Source organism: Erithacus rubecula, assembly GCF_903797595.1.
Source record: "Erithacus rubecula genome assembly, chromosome: 3".
NCBI classification, from domain to species: domain Eukaryota; kingdom Metazoa; phylum Chordata; class Aves; order Passeriformes; family Muscicapidae; genus Erithacus; species Erithacus rubecula.
Window position 1 is genome coordinate 16,503,609 of NC_136689.1, and position 23,014 is coordinate 16,526,622.

The 23,014-nt window shown below is 37.4% G+C and overlaps 1 protein-coding gene across 6 annotated transcripts in view; it reads left to right on the forward strand.

Moving 5' to 3' along the window:
* The window catches only part of PRTFDC1 (phosphoribosyl transferase domain containing 1), a 42,698-nt gene extending 20,688 nt beyond the window's left edge, over nt 1-22,010 (forward strand). For 2 of the 6 annotated variants that reach the window (XM_079301789.1, XM_079301787.1), the window contains exons 4-9: nt 1,585-1,650; nt 16,221-16,238; nt 17,595-17,677; nt 18,084-18,130; nt 20,055-20,131; nt 20,739-22,009. In XM_079301789.1, the coding sequence (XP_079157915.1) occupies nt 1,585-1,650; nt 16,221-16,238; nt 17,595-17,677; nt 18,084-18,130; nt 20,055-20,131; nt 20,739-20,786 (339 nt within the window). In that variant the 3' untranslated portion in view covers nt 20,787-22,009. Of the gene's footprint in view, nt 1-1,584; nt 1,651-16,220; nt 16,239-17,594; nt 17,678-18,083; nt 18,131-20,054; nt 20,132-20,738 lie in introns of all 6 variants that reach the window. The other 4 variants (XM_079301790.1, XM_079301791.1, XM_079301786.1 and 1 more) reach the window with 3 other exon arrangements.
* Nucleotides 22,011-23,014: the final 1,004 nt, after the last annotated feature.

Sequence of the window (23,014 nt, forward strand, 5' to 3'; positions counted from 1 at the left end):
GTGAAGGCAGGTCTAAAAACTGTCTTTTAAAGTAATGACTGCAAAGGACCTCTTACAAAGCTGTGGGGTGAGAGTTTTGTGGAGTGTAGAGTCTGAGTGAAAGCCAGGGAGCCTTTTGGCGGGTCTGCAGAATGCAAACTTGAAGAAATTCTCATCTGGGCAATTCTACAACCTTTGCTTTTACTCAGGAAGTACTGTATTACTCAGGAAGGCTGTATTAATTAGAGAATCCATTCCCATGAGGACCATGAGTAGTTCCTGGAGTTGTCAGATTGCTTTTGTTCAGGTATCTGCAAAGGTGCTTGAAATCCCTGAACTTCTGCCACCTGGGCTGTGAGCGTGGGCAGGTGTGGTTCCATCTGCACATCTGACCCTGCCAGTGCTGCCTCTGCTTGTCCTGCTTTGGGAGGGGAAGAACAGTCATAAATCCCTTAGTCCAGTAGACCTTTACCCACAGTGTAAGTCCTGGTGTGCCACTATTTACCTGTGGAAAAACATTTGGCTTCAGAGCACTGGATTTCTGAAATAAAAGCAGAGAATTGTGTATTGTGTATTTGTCAGTTGTTTGTAGTGATGAGGCTTCCTGGTGTCACCAGTAAACCACAGTGTCACGTTGTGGTACTGATGCTGTTATTAAAATTGGACTAATGCTATCTTCCTGTGGGTAGGAAGATTAGATTAGCACATGCATCAATTTGGGAAAAACTCCACATTAATTATAGTTATTTCTGCTATTGCTTTTTCTGGAAAGTTCATATAGCCTGGCCATGACTGTATTTTTTAATTTGCCACCTTCTTTAAGGCCTCTTTTGTCTTGCCTTAAAAGTGGGGCTTCCATGTGTCTCCCTTATGTGATCTTTGTGTTCTTCGGATAATGAATTAGAGCTAGAGCTGGTTGAGAATTTTCCATCAGGAATTTCAACTAGAAATGTCTATTTGTAAAACAAATACAGCAAAAAAAGAATTCTTTAAAAAAATAACTTTTTTTATCAGGAAAATCAAAACATACTATTCTGTTGCATTTAGTTCAGCCTGATTGGCTATATTTAAGTAATTGACCTTAAGGATTTTATCTTTGAGTCAGATGAATAAGCAAAGCTCTGGCAACTGTATGGCACACTGAAAGTATTTTTGATAGTAAGTGATAAATTTTGTAAAACTTCTTTCTCCTGAAAAAAAATGAAGTGAATTCCTCCAAAAAGAGCTGACATATAAGCACATTCAGCCTGTGATTCCAAAAACTGTACCAAACCAAGAATGTGCTTACAGGTGTTTGGTCAAGTGTTTTAATGCTCCTGTTGTCCCATTTTGAAAGGGATAAATATGTTACTCAACCCTTGTAATACTAAGAAATAGCAAGCAAGATGCAACTTTTTCTAGTCCAGTAAAGCCTAGAGTTTGATGTTGGCTTAAAAAACAAGCAGGATGTGCAGAAAGCTACAGGAGGAAGTGAGAGTCTGGTTTTCTTGTACACCAATACGAACAAGCATTAGAAAATATTCATAACTAAGACTAGATAAAAGATAACATATTTTTATTTTATACAGTTATAACCAATTTCAAAGTTATATCTTCTTCTTTCAGAATGATCAGTCTATGCAAGATATGCAGATAATCGGTGGAGATGATCTTTCAAAGCTGACTGGCAAGGTTTGTTCATTTTAAATTTAAGAAAGAAAATAAATTCACTAAAAATACTTGAGAAGAGCTGTATAATTTTTGTCAGATACTAATACTGGAATCAAAGTTATTTATTCTTCTGTATTAAATTGATGTGATGCCACTGCTTTCAGATTACAGGTTCCCAAAAAGGTCAGAATGTAGCCTCTCAATCCTTGTGCAGGATTTGCCAATAGTTATACATGTGCCATCAGTGAGATTGTGAGGAAAATTTGTAATTTGCTGTAATTTTTCCCCTTAGCTTGTTTATGTCATGGAGCCTTGTTTATGTCATGGAGCCTTGTTTTTTCTGCCTTCAGTAGATGCATACAAGCAAACTGCACAGTGCATATCCCTGTTCAATTCAGCATATGAGTTTAATACCATTTTGCTTAGTGCACAAAATTCTGTTGTGGAGCCTTTCACTCAGGGAATCAAATGGGATTTTTTGTTTCAGCATCAGGCTGGCTATATGACTGGATCTGCACTAAGCTTGAGCCTTGTGGCAGGGAGAGAGAGTGGTTTGAGGCAGTGAAATGGCCATTTTCATCCTACCATGTAATACAAAGCAGTACTTTGAAGGGAAAGGAAGGCTGATTTCATTAGCCAAACGGTCTGTGTGGCAAATGGTCAGAAAGTGGATTCTTTACTTATGCATTAAGGCAACATAATACTTATTTGTACTGTATGTGCAGTCACTGTTTTATTAGGTGGTTCTAGATAATATCAGTTTCTTCAAAGCACTCATATGGAGCACTAACAAACTCATTTGTTTTGTTGTACTATGTCACACAAGAAAAAGAAGAGAAAAACTTAACTTTAAATATTTCATTAATATTAAATAGGGTTTGATGCAATTAGAACTGAAATTTTTAAAATGCTGTTATACTCAGAATATTTTAGTGTTATGTATGTACTCAATTTACACTTCTAAATACTCCTGCTGGGTGTTGTTTCCAAATTACCACTACAACGTTAATTGTATTCTGGGGAAATATTAATTAATTTGCTACTTTCTAATATTCAAGCACTGGAGTTACCTGTTTTTCTGTGATGATTTTGCATATGTTTCTTTACCTTACAGGCAGAACTGGCAGTGCATCTTATTTAACATTTCTCTTTTTGAACATACTTCAAACACTCTCTAAACTTTCAGGCACAGCTCTCCTCTATTTTCCAATTCCAAATTTCCTTGATTAATGGTTGCAGATATTAATATTATTTCCAGACATGATATTTCCAGTATCATTTGAATTCATTGCCAAACCATAATTTTTTCAAAACTTTTGTGTATTTATCTGTGCCCATGTGTGTATGAGAGGGAAGGAAGATTTAGCCGTGCTCTTATAAAATATTAAGTAAACTGTTTTCTTAAAATGAAAATCCTGATACTCTGTTTCTCAGTGGCATGGCTCTCCTCTTCCCAGGTATTGAGTGGGACACTATATTTGTCTGTTGGGAGGATAGGAGATACTTGGAGAGAAGACTGAGCAGCAGCATAGTTCAAGATAGCTGGGCAAGGAGGCCAGGTTCTTGGGTAGGTGTGAAGCTGGTTTGGGAATAAATTGCTGCTCAGGAGGGGAGCCCAGAGCTGGAAGCTGGGTGTGGAGGCTGAAGCAAGGCAGGCAGGGAGAGTTGGGACTGCCAGGGGAGCAGACTCAAAGGGCCTGTCTGGCATTTGTACATGGGGCTGTCTGTGACACAGCTGATGTAGGAATAATGAAATAGCATTTTTGCTGAAACATGTGAGAACAGGGTTCCCTTAAGACTTATTTTACTGTTCAAAAAGCTGGAATGCAAAGCTTAGGCTCAAATGCTCATGCTTACACGTCTAAAGTTGGATATGTGAAGGAGTGGCCTTATGTCCACAGATGCCAACTCCTCCATCTGTTGCTGACTTCAGCAGTTAGTGCAAGTATTCAGCACATTTTACTAATCAGACATTTGTGGGCTGATTCAGAGCCTCCTACAGGCCATGTAAATCTTTTCCTTGAAGTGTTTTTAGTACCTTCCTGGCTGCTGCCTTTTAAAACTGCCTGTTCAGTAACCATCCAACGTCACTGAGTGAATTAGCTGAAGACTTACTCAGAGAATTCAACTTCTTTTCTGTCAAGCGAGCTGTGTTCTTCCCCTGCCTGCTTAGATTATTTCATAATAAAATATTGTAATTATATTGAAAAATTAATTAAATCCCATTAACTTACTGGTCATGGAATGTGTTTTCAAAAGCACAAGTATGAGTTTGGAATATAAGTTCTGTTAAGTTTCTGTAAGGTTGAAAAGTATCCATACATGTAAACAGTTTTGAAACTTAGAGAGAAAAGATTCTGAGATTTTGATATTGAACTGCCTTTCATTAGGTAATAATACCTGGAACCTCAGCTAGCCTATAATCTTAGTGAGGAACTAAGACATGTTCATGCTTTGCTGCCTATTGGGAAAACAGATTACTGAGTGCACATGCTGGTATATAAAAATGTTGAGGGGTTTTTTTTTTGGAGAAAGCTTAAAGAAAGCAAAAAATCTTAAAAGCTAATTAGAAAGAGGCTGTTAAGGATAATAGCTCTTCAGAATAATATCTCCTCTGTACTGCTCTACAATTTGCTTTAGTTTATAAAATTATTATAAGCCTGGCAAAAATGGTTAATGACCTAAACCATGAAAAAGAGAAGTGTTATGAGAGTTAGCATGTAGACTCACATTGCCCAAATTGTTACCTGAAGAAAATCATTCCCCATTTGAAATTATTCTTCTGTGAAGAAGGTCACTGAGGCAAGAACAAAATTTTCCATGGCACAAATCATTAATTAAGGTACTTGAAGAATGAATCCTGATAAAACTTAACACTCTAATGCTTTGTAACCATTTCTATCCTGAAAAAATATAATTTAAAAATCTCTCCTTTAATCATATAAGTAGTGAACATAAAGTATCTGATTTCATAGTAAAGTAGTTAGTTTTCAATTACTTTAAAGCTGAAATGCTCACTTAGGTAAATTTATCATTAAGTGTTGTAAAGGGGAACAGATCTTGAAAAGGGGGATTAATCAATGACTGTTCAGAAATCTGTTTCACAACAAGTTGGCAATGAAAATATGTGAAGATGAGGTGAAAGAACAAACAATATAACTCTGCTTGGTATCAACACTATAACCACACTGTATAATACTGTAAAAATTCCTAACATATTTTCAAGTATTTGTGACATTTGAGCAAAGTAAATTTTAAAGCATCTAGAAACTTCAGTAGGTTCAGCTGTACCAGAGTTGTGAGTAACACTGCCATTTATCTCTTATATTTGTGTGTATGTGTATTTTGTCTGAAGAGCTTTGGAGCTGATTTTGTAGTCCAAAGTCTCCTATGACAAGAATCATTCTGTATATCACTCCATATCTAAAATATGTCCTGTAACCTTTCAAAAAGCTTTTATACCACTTTGGCTTGTCTACTTGCAAATCAGATAAAATAATAAATTTAAAGTTTATATATTTTTGCAATTAAATACTTATTGCAGTTATATATTTGATGTCAAACTTAGATCCATATATTACTGTCATTGCCTCTATTTCTATATAGCATAGAAAGTGAACAAAAATAGTACTTATTAGTTTTTAAGTTAATAAGGACTTCAAATTAAAACAGAGTAGTTATACAATTAGTACTATACAATTATGGAGCCAGTCAATGTCAATGCTTATGTTCTGTATGAATTTCCCTTGTTCATATTCAGTACATGTTGTTTCCAGCCAGTGGTTCTGTCATTTTCAGAGAAGTGTAGAAGGTAATAAATAGCCATCAAGGAAAAAGTGAGTATTTGTGTTTTCTCTGCACTTTGTTGTGTTAGTTTGAGCACTCCATCCTCACTCTTATGATCTCCTAAAATGACTGATCAGCTCATATGAAAAAGAAGTTTCACTCAGAAGAAAATATCGTCCATGCAGCTCTTCTTAATTCCTTCTGACAGGATTTGTACTGTAATATCTCCAAACTTCCTTTATATGTCTTGCCTAAATTAATTTATCTTCTGTCTACCATGCTCAGTTTGTCATTTGGGAGGATGTCCTAGGAGCATAAAGCATTCTCACTTTTTTCTCTTATGCCTCTCATTTCATTCCTATTTTATTGAATCATTTTCTATGCATGTCATAGGCTCCAGCAACAGTTCTGAGAGCTGTTTCTCTATCATTCTCCTAAATATTTTAGCATGTCAGTATTTAATAAACCATACATGTGGCAGCTGTCTAACACAATTTTATTGGCTTTTCTTTTATTCTTTAGATTAACATATCTGTTGTCCTCACAATTTCAAGTTTGTTTCTCAGAATTCTGTTGGTTCTATTCTTCTTATTATTCTCTCCATTAGTATTTACTGTCTTGACTAATGTGGTGATTTCATCACCTGTATGCATTCCTTTCTAGAGTAACACCCATAAATTTGCAGAAACACTACTCCATTCTCTTCAGAACATTATGTACATGAGAGACAATTTATATGACAATAACATCATACAAAATTCCCTATACACTTTGGCAGTAGTCCTGTCTGCCACTCACTCAACATCTTACTTTATTCCTATCAGACATGCAGCCTTGCCTTTTTCAACTTTTTAAAGGTTGATTTTACGTGTCGTGAAGCACTGTGCATCTTCTGTACCCTTGTTTAACTGCCATCTTTAGTCACTTTTGTTGTTCTGCCTTTTTTCTTAATTAGATTTGATACTGTCTATTCTTTTGACAGTTGGTATCCTTAATGTTTTTTTTCAAAGCAAAATGCACTATTTTTCCTCTCCAGAGTCAATCATTTTTCTTTGCACTTCTTTTTTAGGTGATTGTTCTACTGTTCATTATTATTTTCTTTTGATGATGTTGTTCTGGAGGAAGGAAAGTAAAAAAAAACCTTTACAGCCTTCCTATCCCATTTTTCACGTGGACTCTGCTCAGCCACTCTCTGCCTGCTTCTACATCATACCTGTTCATTATCCTATTTCACCCATGTCCAGAAATTCTTCATCCAATTCCAGATGACCAGAAGACTGTACTTCTTCATGCAAGTGAGAAAAAAGGAGACATCAGTCATGCCTGAATTACCTTTAGATTAATTATGGCAGTTTGTTCTACTTTTTATGCACAACAGAAGGGTGCTGTGAAAATGGCTGCAAGTGGAACATGAGTGTGCACAGCATTCAACACAATGCTCTTTAAGAACAAAGCATCCTTCATTATGTTCCCCACTCTGTTGACTCTTGGAGATGCTGGACTTGTTTTACACAGTTTATATAGCTGAAGTTTCTATATGTAGACTCTTAACACATTAACCAATTTGCTCCCATCAGCAACTGCTACTGACCAAACCAAGTGTCTGAAAAAATAACATTTTTGAGATGTTGTATCTGTCCTTCCAAGTATATTGTAAGATATGCATGAGAACAGCAGATAGGATTAAAATCAGGCATATGTGACTTTTTCTAGAACCCTGTAGAAAGTTCCTAGCTCGATGTCTCATTTTACAGAAATCTTTCATATTCTTTTCTGACATAATGATGAAGTGTATATATCTGTGTGCATAACAAAATTATTTCACTTCTCACAGGAGTCTTTGTAGCTTCCTTTGAACCTCTTCACTGAAACTTGATACATTTTTCTTTCATTTTTATTTGCTAGTGATGCTTCAGCTCTATGGCATTGTCATAGAATGTCTTATTTAACCACTGATACCAAGGTTTCCCAAATGCAATACTAAGAAAACAAGTACTGCATGTGTGATGAATAAACTGATAATTCATTAAAAATTCAGTTTGAAGAATCACTATCAATTTATATAGTTCTGATAATATGGAGTCTTCAGAAAGAATCCAATGAAAAATGCAGAGTGCTGAGTGGAAATTTATCTAAAGGGAATGAAAAATACACTATAATACTTCTTTTTATCCCCTCACCTCCATAAAACAAAACAAAAACAGAAATAGATATTGATAAAAGAGATTTTGTGGGGGGAAAGTGGTGGGGGTTTTGTTCTTTTGGATTTTTTCCAAGTATGCTTTCACTTGTAGAACTGGACAAGTAAAATAACTCACCTTTTCCTGCAACTGTGTATTCATGCATACCTTGCAAGCTGCTATAACTAACAATATGTTACAAGTACTCTCAAGTAGTTTAACTTGAGTTAAACTAATACTAATAGTAATTCTATCCAAGAAAGAGACCGGAAGGAACTAGAATAACTATGGTGACTTAAAGATAAAAGTGTTTTCATCAGTCCAAATTATGCCAATCTTGCCACATTAAGGATCATTTTTTTCCCTTTCTTTTTTTCCTTCCCAGGACAATTAATTGGCCTGATCACAAACAGGGCTTTGTTTAGAGATTCCTTTATCTTAAGGCCCAAAAACATCTTGTCTGAACTTCTGGGTGATTAGAGTGAAGGATCCCAAACGGGAATTTCTTTACTGTATCCAGAGTGTATCTTTTGAACTACCAACAATTTTGATTTAGAGACTTGATGGAGAAGCCTCCATATAGCAGGCATGTTATACCAACAGTCAACTTTCATCACTGCTAAAATGGTAAACCTAATTTGTTTTTCTGAATGTGAACAGTTTTTTGTCTTTTACTGTTGCCTTTTTAAATACTTTTGCCTACTGGATTAAGCAGTTTGTCATTATCAAATTTATATTGCCATATAATTGCATATTTGCTTATTGCACAGTCATTACTTAAGCTTCTTTTAGATAAACTAATCCATTGGGAGCCTGCTGTTCAGTACTGGCATACTGTAGGATGTAAATGAGACAAGGTTTGAAGGTGGAATTAACAACAGGAAATTAATAGTAGGCAACTGGTACATTTGGAAGAAATGAAATTCCAAGCATGCAGACCCTTCTGTTGGTCTGAATAGAATCAGCAAACTTCAAGCTAAGTACAGATTGAGGGAAACTTTTAAATTTAACCTAATGTGGTAATCAGACAATTTGGGATAAGAGAAGCGATTACCCTACATAATCACCTGCCCTGTGACCAGAGGGACAGATAAAAATGTGAAGAATTCCTCTGAGCTAAAATAAGAGAGGAAATTATCAGCTGTGGAACACTGATAAATGAGTTGAAGGGCAGCTGCAGTGGAGGATTATAATGTGTTGTAAAGCCACTATTTTATTCAGTCCATGATTTCAAGTGCATACGGCAGTTCTGAATTTTTGTTCCCAGGCTCAGCTGTTGAAGGTATTTTGTGGTCTCTCTGAGGCTGTGGGCTGAAAGGTCAAAGTTCTTTTGTGAAAAATGTTCCCCCACTGGGAAATGAGCTGTTAATTAAATAAAAGCTATTACTTCCTGCTACAAACCTTGCTTCTCTCTAAGGTATTTTTTTCAATTCTCAAATAATTTTTCTTTCTCAGTTTTAAGTTCTTTCTGTTCTTTTCATTCTATTAAAGGAAAAAAAAGAAAAAGGGTGTGTATGCTATTCTGCTGATTTTGTACTGAAACATTTAAGGAGAAAATACCCTCTACATACCTACTGGATTTTCTTGCTATACATGAGAGAACTCAGTTTATCCTCTTAGCTGTAGTGTTGCATTAAATGCAGTTGTTTATTTGATTATTAAAGTATAGTTTCAGCTTTCAGGGAAATACTCCCCTATTCTAAATGTGCAACTTAGAATTTTTACCTTGTTAAAATTTCACATATTCTATTAATTCAAAGACAGAGTTTTCTTTAAAGTCTTACTCAGTGCTAACTTCAAAGTACTACTATTTCATGGCAATTTTCCTTTGAAAACAGTCTTCCAAACAGAACATAAAATCCAAGTCTAGAAAAAAAATTGTTTTTCTTTTCCAGGAAGATGAAAAATAATTTCCATAGCACTTACTACTGTTAGGCAGGAGGCAGACATGTTCTCATTACTCTGCTTGGTCTTGTTAGCTGACATTGTTCCATTTATTACTGACCTGTGGGAAGGTAAACAATAGAAATGTATTGACTCAGTGCCGGAGTAGTTTTCATCTATTTTAAGTCAGGATTTTTTTAAATGTACTGTAAAAACAACATAGTTTCTTGCAGTCTATAAATGTGTGTGGCTTTAAAAAGCAGTAAATGATAGATTTTCAATTTTTGCATGTTTTCTGTTCATTATTTTTAAAAATTAACTTTCACAAAGAATTCTCTTGAGCATGAGAGACAAATTCACATGCTACCCAGGAATTAGAAATTATTTCTTCTTTATTTTACATGGTACTAGTATTGTCAAAAACCTCCTTTTTCCAGATGACCCAAGATGTGCTGCTATGGGCCATTTTTACTACTGTCTAGAAATGAATAAGGAAGCACAACTTCTATTTTTGTGGAGATCCAGCTCACACCACAATTATTATTCTGCTTAGTTCCAATGTTCATGTACAGAGTTTCAAGTTGTATGTGCCCTGATAACTCAAAAGCGGAGAATTTTAAACTTCACAGCATCCCTTTGCATTCAAAACCACAGAGGACAATTTTAGGGCCACTGCTCTTTCATGTTTTTATAAAAGATCTGGACTCATAAATCAAATGTACATGAAGAAAATTTGCCCATGATGCTAAACATGCTAAACAGGAGGGGCTGTGGATTCCCTCAAATACAGAGGGGCCTTACAGAGAAATCTGCATAGGCTGGAGAGCTGGACAATCACCAATCATATGGAATTTACCAAGATTGTCCACCTGGGACAGGGTAATCCATTATGTGTACAGACTGAGGGATGAGAGGCTGGAGAGCAGTGCCACGGAAAGGAACCTGGGGATGCTGGTCCATGGCAAGTTGAACATGAGCCAGCAGTGCCCTGGCAGCCAGGAGGGCCAGCCCTGTCCTGGGGGGCATCAGGAACAGCATCAGCAGCAGGGCAAGGGAGGGATTGTCCTGCTCTGCTCTGCTCTGCTCTGGGGTGGCTTCACCTCGAGTGCTGAGTGTGCCACAATGCAGGAAGGACTTCTGAATATCAGAATGTGACCAGGACAACCAAGTTGGTGCAAGGGCTCAAGGGCAAGCCTTCTGAGGAGCAGCTGAGGCTACTTGGGTTGTCCAGCCCTCATCACCCTCATCAGCCTACAACTTCCTCAAGATGGGCAGTGCACACAGCTCTCTAGGGACCAGCAACAGGACAGGAGGAAATGGAATGAAGCCAAATCAGGGGAAGTTCAGATTGGACAGTTGGAAAAGGTTCTTCACTGAAGCTGTGGTCAAGTCACTAGAGTAGGCTCCTCAGGGAAGTGGTCAGGGTCTGAAGCCTGTCAGAGTTCCAAAAAGCACCTGGTCAATGTCATATGGTTAATTTTAGGTAGTCTTGCAAAGAGCAGGGAGTTGAACTTGATGGTCCTTAGGAATCCCTTACTTGAGGGATTCTTTGACTCTCTGTTGCACCAGTCCACCTTCTGCCAGCTACCTGGTAAAAAACAGTGTAAATACAGGATGAATCACAGGCATCCAAATATATCAGCTCCCAGCTATCCCTCTGATCTATCAGTAATGGAAGCTGATTCTTTTGCAATGTTGATTCTTTTGCAGTGACTCAGTAGGAAGCTGTTTTGTTCTCTGAAGCCAGCATATCTTTTTATTTGGACTATGTATGAAATCTTTCCAGGACATATTTTAAAAAACTGACTGTACTCTGTCTCACTCTAAGATATATTAGCACCATTATTAGATTTCTGGATGTACTTTAGAGATTGTATTGGTGAAGATGGCTCTACTCAGAAATTAAGCCATCTTTAGTCTAGTCAACATGTCAGTAAATATTCTTGTATCCTGGTCTCTGAGATTCAAAAGTAGACAGAATCCAGAAGGCTGGATTACTTTTCTTTTCATGTGGTTTTCTGCTTTGTAATTGTCTCAAATATATCCGCAAGGACAAAACATTCTTGATCTATGTGGTACAGGAGCTTCAAACACACATACTTGAGAAAAGATTTTTTTATTCAGTGTCCCTTAACTTCCTATTTTACAGCTATCAGTTACTGCTGCAGCACCACCAGCTGATGACCTGATGAGTTTTAGGAATCTTCTGTGCACCAGCTCACATGAGGATTTCACAGAAGCTGAATAAGGTCCTCCACCTAACTGACCTTTCACAAGAGATGCTGGGTGCAGCCAGCTGTGCCTTTAGGAATGGTGGTTACATTACTGATAATGTACTGATTTATTGCATCCATTGCATTCTTCTTTCATCCTCTCTATCCATCTGATCAAGGATAAGCTGATCTATTTCAACCAGTCTTAGTTAGATGTCATCACTGTCTAGTCTTGGACACTGTATATCAAAACATTTCTTGGCAGTTTGTACTTTGTCCCTCTATTACTCTGCTATTCCATCCCTCTTCTGAAAACTTCTGTCTGTACACTGCTTCCACAGTAGAAAGGCAGGGGATGGGCAGCAATACAGTCAGTTTCCCAGCACAGTATTTTGTAGGAGAGGGTTTGTGTACCAGGGGATGGCAAACCACTCTGAATGCATTTGGTTGTAAGCAGCAGTTAATGACTGAAAAGTGTGGAGAGTTTAGACACAGTAAACCTGCATAATGATAACAGAGATTAAAGTATCACTCTGAATAGTTAGGATGCCTGCTTAATATAGTTGCAAAATGTTTTCATATCTAAATATTTTATACTGGTTTTTCTACTGCAAAGGCCTTACATACAGGATTTCTCCATAGCACAGAAAATCCTCATAAGTGTTTTGGAAGTAATGAGAATGGGCCTAATGCACAAGAGCATCTCTGTTTTCTGGCCTGGACATCTTATAGGAACTTCCCCCATGTATATGATTTGCAACAGTTGGACTCTTTGACTCTATGGATGAGACAGCATCTACCAAAATCCTTCCTTCTCAAGTTAGTCAATAAATATGAAATTTTAGACTTCAGCTGAAGTTGTGTGAAGGTGACTGTCACTCCTGTAGCCTGACAAACCTTTCAGTCATGTCTGGATCTGCTTTAATTCCTCTTTCCTTCATGTGAGTCATTTTTATAAGGAAACACAGACAATTTTCTATTAGATAGATGTATAACTGGTTGGAAGGCTGTTCTCAAGAAACAGTTAATTATGCTTCACTGTCAGAAGACATGCATTAAAGCATGCTCTCCAGGGACTATACAATATTTAATTCATGATTGAAAAGATGGAATTAGCATTTAATGGTACTCATACTACCTGGAAAAATACTACAATATGTTATGATCTTAAGAAATTATTTTAAGAATTTGGTTTGAAGAATGACATGTAACGACAATAAAGATGAATACCAGCTTCTGTGTTTATACAGAAGTAATCTTTTGCATAAATGCAGATGAGGGAGGACTGACTCAGCGACAGTCCTGGAGACAATAGGTGGATCACAAGTTGCACATGAGACACCAGTGTCATTTTATAAAGGATGTAACTATTGTACTGGGATACATAGAAAGGAGGATTATTTATAAAGCATACAGAGTGGTTCTTTTATTCCTCTTGACACTGGAAAAGACTTCTTTCTGGTTTGGAACATCACAACTGGAGAAGGATTCTGATTAACTGGACTGATTCCAGAAGAGAACAAAAGAGTGATCAGAAAGTTAGGAAGTATAATTTGTGAGAAGACACTGAATGTTGTTTAATCTGAAGAAGAGAAAACTGAGGAAATATGTCTATCAAATATAGAAGGAAAATGAGAAGAAAACAACACTTTTTTCTTGTTCTCTTCAAAACAAGTTCAGGCCAAATATCAACAGAAGTTTTCTAATTGTATTTTTGCTCTTAGATAATGAAGTATTGACACACATTCCCTGGGGAGGTTCTGGAATACTCTTCATGTTCTAGAAGAGGTAAATCAAATACCTGTGAAGGATAGTTTAAAACTTCTGCAGTAGCCTAACAGAAGATGATCTTTCATGGTGTCTTCAGACCCATTTTATATTAATGTCTGTGAATTTTTTGTCTCACAAGTTAAATGGTAATGTCTGCTCCTCACTATTGGTTAACCCAAATTCCACAGGCAGCGATGCTGCTGTCCCCTCATTCTGTTCAACTTTGTGATTTCCACATGTGAGCAAGCAAGAGAATCCCTACTGCTGATCTTGACAGAACAGCTGAAGCAACTGGGGTAGCAAAGAAACTTACTTATCTGTCAGTGAAATGTCCCAGGACTTTACTTTTCTCTCAATTTTTCTCAGTCCACAGAGAGATGCACTAATAGGTGCTAATGGCCATGACCTGTGTCCCTCGCTCTCTACTCACGCCTGTGGGCACAGGAACACCAGCTCAGCCCTGTGCTTGTAGTCCATGCCTGATCTGTGCTGTGTGGGTGCCTTCAGCTCAGCTAGAGCCAAACCTGTACATTACTGGAAACATTGACCCAGACTCTGACTCATACACTGTCTTTATTGAACCTGTCTCAACACTACAGGCCTGCCTTGAGATCTGTGGGCTGTGTTTGATCATCATACTCACTGTGCCTGGCACTAAAAGAGTTCATTTCCAGCTTTTGTTCTGGTGAGGTTCTTTCCTTTTCAACTCTTATGCTCTCTCCCTGTATCATATATATATTTGTGTGTATATATATATGTCTCTGTGTGTGTATGTGATGTGTATAAACACATCAGTATTTACATATATCACCAGCTGTACATGTTCCTTGGGGTGGTTAAGCCATTATTCCTGCACATTATCTTCAGGTGTCCACTGACTGAATTATGTAATTTCCTATGCCTCAGACCCAGGTGTCCTGAGGTATTCCTTAGAAGTGTTTTTCCCACATGACTCCATACAGGAAGCTAGGTGAGAATTGGTTTTGGATCCAAATGATTTCCTTCAAAAGAATGTGTTCCCACACACCTGTCATAAGCTCCTCCTGAACATGGTTTGGCTCTTCATCTTATCGAGACAACTGAGGTATTTCCATTCTTTCTTGAAGGGAGAAGTTTCTAGAGGAAGGCTGTCTTCAGACTTTTGCTGTTAAGAGGCCTTTAACTTTTTGCCTTCACAGGACTGGGTGTTTGAGATCCAAAGTTGTTTGTGTCAGCAGCTGAGAGGTTGAAAGTCAGGAGTGCCAAGCAGGATAACCACCAGTGAAACCTGTTATGAAAACACCAAAAAGGAGCCTCCCTCCAAGATTAATATACATTCCACCAGAGCTCAGTCTAAATTAGTGGCTTTCTTGAGTGGTAGCTCCTTTGCTGACATTTGCTCAACTGCTGCCGGGAGTTCCCTCCACACCTTTACCAAGTGTTTTGCCATTTCAGATGCATCAAGGTATAATACAGTGTGTGGTATTTCTGCATGTTTCTGCAGTGCTTAATGCATGAAATGTACCATGTCTCCCTACCAAGCACTGTGAGTGTTAAGAAGAGCTGCAGTGTGAATATGAATATGGATGATCTGCATTAATAATTTCTGGTTTGAAGATTAAAAATTATTTATATATCGGTTAATGAAGCTGTTAAAAGTGTGCTGGTTGTGAGCATGCTCCTTTCACACACTCCTTCTCCCTGTGTTTGAGTCTCTCTTAAAACTCTCAACCTTGGGTTTCTGTTATGGAAAAGGAAGTTAAACAGTCTCCATGTTATGGAGGTAGCAAAGCCAACAAGCCAGATAGAAAGGAAGTGGAAGTAAACTAGGCTGGTGGATACTGCATGGATACAAAACTGTGTGGTCTTGATGTTTTGCAGGACACACAGCATGCACATCCATGTAAGGTGCATACATTGATAGATGAATAAAGGTATTTGTGAAATAACTTTCGTCTTGTTACTGCAGGTTTCACTTCAGAAAGTAGATCTTAATGCAAGATTGTAAGAGTCCATCCTTTTAACCATGCATATGATCATGCCTACTAATAAATAGATTTTTATTTCTTCTTATAAGGGCATTATATGTTGTTACTGCTTTTAGTAGAAGAACTGAAGTCTCCTTAGACATTTTAATTCTTGGAACAGTGATGAACCATTTCAGCAGAAAGATTCAGCCTGTATGATGAAACTATCATAAAGCCTGACATCACTTCTCTTAGCTGGGCCACTCCTCTTCAAATAATACTGATTTCAGCAGCAGTATCTGAAGAGAAAGAGGGTGTTTTGCAGTATGAGAGTGGGTATTACAACTTGGCCTCTTATCCTTTACTGTGAAGTTGCCAGGGTGTGGGTAGAGGGAGGAAGAGCATTTATTTCAGAGAAAGGGTATTATTGCTGTATTCTCATACTAACATTGGAAATAGTATTTTAGTGAACTGTAGTGTACACTACAGTACATAGCTAGAGACGCTGGAATGAAGCAAAGCTCATCCTATTTGGATTTCTTCCATGTAATTTTATTTTCCAAAGCTACATCCGTTCTTGGACAAAGAGGATAATCTAGACAGAGCTGAATTAAGTTGTGGTCCCTGACTGCAGGGCTTGCTTTTATGGCTGGCTCTTTTTCAGGGCACAAAAATGCAACAGGAAACTCCTTGTATCCTACCGCGTTGCACATATGCACATGGACCTATCTTCATTTCCTTTTTTAAAACATTTGTTTCTTCTACTGTGTGAATATTATGTAATTGTATTCCTTTTTGTTTGTTTCTTCCAGAATGTTCTAATTGTGGAGGTAAGCTGGCTGTTCAGTTTCTAAATCCTTTCTGTGTTTACACTTCTTTCACTGGGAGGTGGTGAAGAGGGAGAGGGGTTGATTTGCTTAATGGCCTCTCAGTCTTTTTGTAATTGCATGACAGATCAAACTACATTGCTGTCACCCTTAACTGGTGCTCTGCCATGTGATACCCAGAAGCCTTTGTTTCTGCCTCATTTGATTTGTTCTTTCTATGGTTTCATCAACTCCTGTTCTTCAAGTTGTTGTGTTCCTTGGAGGAGACAGTGAATCAACTGCAGTGATGCCCTGCATTTCTCAGGTGCAGGACTTTGAAATAGCTTTAAACCCCAGGGTTGTTCACAGTCTGGTTGGGAATGTCAGTCATTTCCTCAAGCCCCCAACTCCTGCATCCAGCTCTCCACCCAGCAGTGTCCCTGGGGCACAGCCCATCACAGAGCTGCTGCTAATCTAAGTCAGCAGTGTTCAGTTGTAGAGGGAAAGAACATATCACCTCACTGGTGCTCCAAATTCTCATATAATTAATATAGGTGATTCTCTTTGAAAATGTTGAATAAGCAGCTTAGACAGCTAGAGAGCACATTAGGATCTGCCTGGCATTTCAGAACCAGTCTGCTTGTGTAGGAGGTAAGCTGGACAGTGTAATGAACTGTACACTGTTGAAATTTCTTCTCTTAGCAAAGGATGGAAAAAAAAGCAATCAGCCACAGAGATGGCTGGTTACCTGAATAACTGCTCCATATTTACTCATTCCAGCTGCTTTAACAGAAATTAAAAATGTCCACAGCAAATATCGTTAATGCTATTAAACAGCTGGAGGGCAGAGACAAGGTGTTGCTAATCCACCCCCAGAATTCAGGATCAACAGTTGTTCTCCATGGTCAGTTTTCTAGCCAGATACCTACTGATCTTATTGAGATGATGTTGGATATGGCAGCTCTTGAGAAACCACATTTGTATGTGCTAATAAAGCATCAAATAGGGCAGATTTAGTCCCAATATAGAGCCATGTTGACATACTGTTATCTCAAGCATAATATGAAAAGTCTAATCCCTGCATCCTTGCAGTGCCCAGTAGAGTCATCTCCAGTCCTGAGTTATATCCCAAGTACTTGCAACATAGCTGTTTTCATGAGGAAGTGGACAGTCCTTGAACTGATAATTTTATGAATAGAAAGTGCTTGCTTCAAAGAGTGTAAGCTCAATTATAACCTTTTTTGGATGTGGTTTACAAAGCACTGGAAAAATAAATCATTTCCACAAAATAAGAATGTGGAACTTTGCAGTCATTGTCCAGATTTCCTCCTTTCAGCTTTCCTTTGTGTTTTACTTACTTTATTTTTCTTGTTTTGTAAGGATATTGTTGGAACTGGAAGGACCATGAAGGTTCTGCTTAACAATATAGAAAAATACAAGCCAAAAATGATTAAAGTGGCAAGGTAAGTAAAATGGACACAAAACTTAGTTAGTCTAGTTCAGCATATTTTCCAGAGTAGATTCCCATTCAGAGATCCTGCTTTAATTTGATGCTGCAGTGTGAAGGAGAGCTGTGCAGAGGAGCTGCCTGAGTCACTAAGGGGAGGGTGAAGGAAAGGAGAGGAAATGCTTTTGTATTGTTCTGCCTCCGCAATGACCCTCCAGCCATTCCAAGACTGGCACTGATGGGCTTGGGAGGGGAATACACCCAGCTCTTCCCTGCAATCAGGATGTTGTCAGGAAGAGAAACAGAACAAGAGCAGGGACTCACATGGCTCAAAAGATTTTTGATAAAGGGAATAGGTTTTATGTGCATTATTCAGTCCCATATCTAGATTTAAATGGGCTGTATTTTATTTTTAATTACAGTTTGTTGGTGAAAAGAACATCTCGGCCTGATGGGTACAGACCAGATTGTAAGTGTTCTGAAAATCTCTACTTGACACTAGAAGTTACCACAGCTCTGTCACTTGCCTTTGATAACATTCTGTGGACTACTAGAAGCACTGTAAAATGCTGATTGTCAATGGGTCTGTGGGATGCAATGGAAGGATTTGTATAATTGTCATTTGGAAAGCCTACTCTACTTAGGTTTTCTGCAGAATACTAACTTTTTGGGAAATTTTGAAAGGGTTTAATTTTATCAATGAAAGGTAAGTTTTTTCTCTTCTATCTCTGACAAACAGTATCAAGGAGAATATCCATTTCTTCTTTTTCCTTCCTTATTGCATCTCTGGAGGAGCTGCAGGATTCCATCTGAGCATGAAAGGTGTTTTATGGTGACTATTTTTTATTCAGAAAAGCACTTCTATTTTTTAAGTATTATTGTTCAAAGGCAAAACACTGATATTTTAATTAAATCCCACCCCCTAAAAAGCAGAAGATAAATTGGACTTTTTAAACTTTCTCCTGCTGCTCAGTTTGCACCACACCAGCACCACTTCTCTCTAAATTATTGGTCCTTATACTGTGTTATGATGAAGCTGTAAATGGAGCTATACCAAGCAATTGTCATTTTAGACTTATTTAGAATAAATGATGTAATAACAGGTATGTGGCAAAATATGAAAATAATAGATCCATCTAGAAGAGATCAACCAGTGTTTGCTACTGAAGATGTCTCTGGTCAGCTGAGCTGGGGAGGAGGGTGGAAGGAGAGTAGGCAGGGGAGTACCAGGAGGCAGCATGAAGGGTTTTTATTTGGGATGTGGGAGAGAGGGAAAATTTATGAAGCAGAAGTTACTTAAATGTTGGGCATGGCCCTGAGGTTTTAGCCCTGTTATCTGAACTATGATCCAAATATTTTGTTGTACAACTTTTTATACAGTGGAGTGGTATTTTTAACATTTAGAATTGAATCCAGTAAATATGTTTGGATTCACTAATGTTAAACATGTAAAAGACACAATAAAATTACTTCAGGAAGGGTAGCTTTATATTTTTCTGTATTAACTTTTAAATGAAACAAATTTTATCCTTGTTTATTCGTAGTGTGATGAATTTTATAAAACATCAGAGATCTCTTGTGTAAATCACTGACAGTGCTGTATCATTTCCTCACTTACCTAAACTTACAACTCCAAAGCACATATAACCCCCGATCTTAAACAACTGAATAAATTCCTTACCTGAATGCCTGTACACTCTTTTATGTGGTCCTATTTTTGTATCTGTAGGATTGGGTTTTTCTCTCATTATTTAGAGAATAATTTGGAAAGAGTCAAACTTGTTTTATGTAATGCTGATATTGCACAGACCTTCACACTCAAAAAGATGAATGTGTGTGCTTAGCTTCAGGTGTGAGTTGTATAATTGAGGTGCACTGCATATTAAGCATGTGCTTGAATCTTCATAAGGTTGGGGCTTTAATTTAAAAAGCATTTGACATGTTTTTGGTAGCATGAAATATGAGATAGATCTTGCTATATTTAGCAAAAAATATATAGATCTCTGAAAGTTATTCTGATTCAATATTCTACATTTTTCCATCATGACTGGTATGGGAGAGTACATCACACATATATACCAATGGAGCTTCCAAATGCAAGCAGAATGTTCCAGCTCTCATTTTGGGTTCTTTCCACAATGTGTCAGTGATAATTTTATACAAAATGATCCTCTCCTCTCCTCTGACTATTCACATCCCTCTCACAAGTACTATATGACTGGAAGCTGGTTATGGGGCTACTGCTGACCATAATGTCTCAGATTCAAAAGTAACATGGCCCCAAATGACTTCATATAAGTAGAGTTTGCTTGTTGAGAATCACACATGGATTTAAGGACTTATAACTGCCACTGATCTTGTATTGATGGTGTTTGTTATTTGTCTCAATACAGATTATGGATTTGAAATTCCAGATTTATTTGTGGTAGGTTATGCCTTAGACTACAATGAGCACTTCAGAGATCTAAATGTAAGTTTCTTATTTTAAAAATAGTTTAAAAAGTCACTGTCTACTTTTCCCATATTTATTCCCATAAATATCCCATAATTTGTTTCCCCCTTGGGGCCCTGTCTTTGACGTGGTTGAGTTTTGGGATCCTTTCAGTGAGTGTAAAACTCCCTGCAAAACCTCAAATAATCCAAAGGACTCCCTGCTTAGCACTGTGAACATTTCCCTCCCCCTAAGAGTTCCCATAAATTTCCATCTTCTGTGAGTCTAGGGCTTTTCAGGTCCACAATTGCCAGTATGTGCAGCAAAAGTGAAACACACACAGAGCAGACGGGTTGTCTGAATTCTGTGTTGCCTGTCCCTTTTCTCAGAGAAGTGAGTGTGGAAGAAAGGTGCAAACCTTTCCTTTGCTTCCTGTGGTACTTCCAGGATGCACCTCAAAGCTGGGAATTCCAAGTGGGAAAACTTGCTGTAGCTAGAAAGTGAAATCAGAATTCACTTCCAGATGTCTGGAAAGGAAAGTGTAATCATAAGATCACTAGGTTGGCCAAGCCTAAATATTTCTGAGCATTTAATTATTAATAATGTACTTAACCATACTTTTGCAATCTGTTCTGTTTTTTTTCAGCACATATGTGTTATCAATGATCATGGCAAAACAAAATACAGAGTCTGAAGCAGTAACATCGACACCTGAATATTTCTGTGAAGCAGAAATTTGACTACACTCCCTCAAGCATCTCCCAGAAAACTGATTCACCTGACTTGTATGTCTTTTAACTCAGTATAATAAGGGGTTTACTCTAGAGATGCTTATGAATATTTACAGAAGTGAGAGCTCTTATCTAAAATGTGAAGCATAGGACTTCTACAGTTACTACCTTTATTAAGTATTAAAATTGCCTCCTAAGATGCCTTCTCACTAATAATTTGTCTGCCTTGGGTCTCACTGTGAACGCATCTTTTCTTTGCTCAGTTCTTCTACGTGCAATTCATGTACTTCACTGTGTTGCACAAGATAGTTCAAAAGTGCCATTCTGTGCATGAGAATTATTTTACAAGATTTTATTGACTTCATCATGCCTTTAGTCTTAGTCAGATATGCTGCCACTAAATTGAAAGCATTATTCTGATTTAATTCCACAATTCAAGAGTTTCAGCTGAAATTCTATGTTGTGTTGCAGTCCATTACCCATTCTTCCAAGCAAAGCTTTAGTTCCTAGAATGTGCTGAATTAGAATGCAGGTCAAAATGAACCTTTGCAACACACTGTTGATCCAAAATTGGAAGATATCATGGTTCTGGTATATCATGTAGCCATAGATCTGACCTGTTTAATGTGCTGAATTTTAATCAAGGCAAACGAATGCCAGGCAGGTTTGAATTTCTGCATGGTATCCCTTTCTTCTCTAGGACACAAGCAAGTATAAAAATTAACAGTGTTCTCCTGAGTTTATACTCTTAACTAAACCTTGTTAAGCACAAAAGTTTTATGTTAGATAGTTATTCAGTTATGATTTGATTTTTGTTACATGTCAAAGTAGAGACTTTTGTAGCCATCTGTCATCTTCAAGAATACAGATCTGACAATGCTGAAGAAGACTTGTGTAGAAAAAGAAAGGAAAATGTATAGGACAACAAAGAAAACCAGTTAATGTATGAGTGCTGTAGACTCTTTTATAGATCGTGTTTGAAGAAGTTTGTGAATTTTACATACTGTATTAGCTGTGAAAAGCATAATTCTGCATTGAATATCAATGTTCTTAACAACTTCCCATGGGAAACCAATGCAAAGTTGTGTATCAGTAGCTTTGCTCTGAACTGTGAGAGGCAGATTGTTACTAGCTGCAGATTCCTGTGAATTAATAAAGAAATTTTAAGCATACTTGTTACATTGCACGGTTGTTTGTTTTCCCATTTCAGCATATTTTGCAATTCCATAAAAGCTTTAAAAAATATGCATTTACCTGATAATCTAAAAATATCATATGTATGTATTCTGTAGCTGATAAGCTATTGTTATGTGGATAAAATACTTGATGTTAAGGGAATGTAAAAGATCAAAGAATTATGGTGATTGCTAGAGAAGTGCCTTAGCTCATCTCTACTCCTTTAACTTGTATTTTTAAAAGGGTTGTGTTGAAAAGCTTTCCCTCAGAGTAAATTTCTTCTGTTTTAGAGAATGCATACTCTTACAGACCTTGGAAGAAGCTGCTGAAGAATTTCATCCCTTTTTGTTGGATGAGAGTGGTAAAGTTTTTCTTAATGCTTCTGACTGCTGTGGATTTAGTAGTAATGACACATTGCATAGAGTGACATGATTAGACTTAGGCTAAGTCCAAGACATCAATTAGGTTATTTCTTTTTTTTTCCTCTCTTCTTAAAAAATTACAGTCCAATTCACCTTGCTACAATTGTTGACTTTCAGCAACAACAATAAAAATTTAGCAAGTTAGTATAAAATCAGTATGAAAATATGAAGTACTGTAGATACACATAATTCAGACTGTGTTAAAGCTGTTTAATTGGAAAACTCATATTATTAAAATTTACATGCTTAAGAGAAAAGACCGGATATCTAGAAAATATGAGAACTGGGATGTTTCTTCAAATTCCATTTCCTCCTGTCATATTTTTAACATAGTGGAAAAGGACCCTACAGATTTCACTAGTGGATTTGCATGTGGAATTATTCTGTAAGGGGGGGTGTTCTCTTTTAGTGTTACATTTGAATTTTGTACCTGTATATATCTGAGCAGCTCCAGGTATCTCACCTGCCATCCACGTTACTCTTTGCTTGAAGCACTTCCACCTGAAAAATTAGCTTTTCATTATTTTAACAATCAGACACCAAAACCATTAGTGTGACTGAGGGAATGAGTAATCATGCATGTATGACTGATT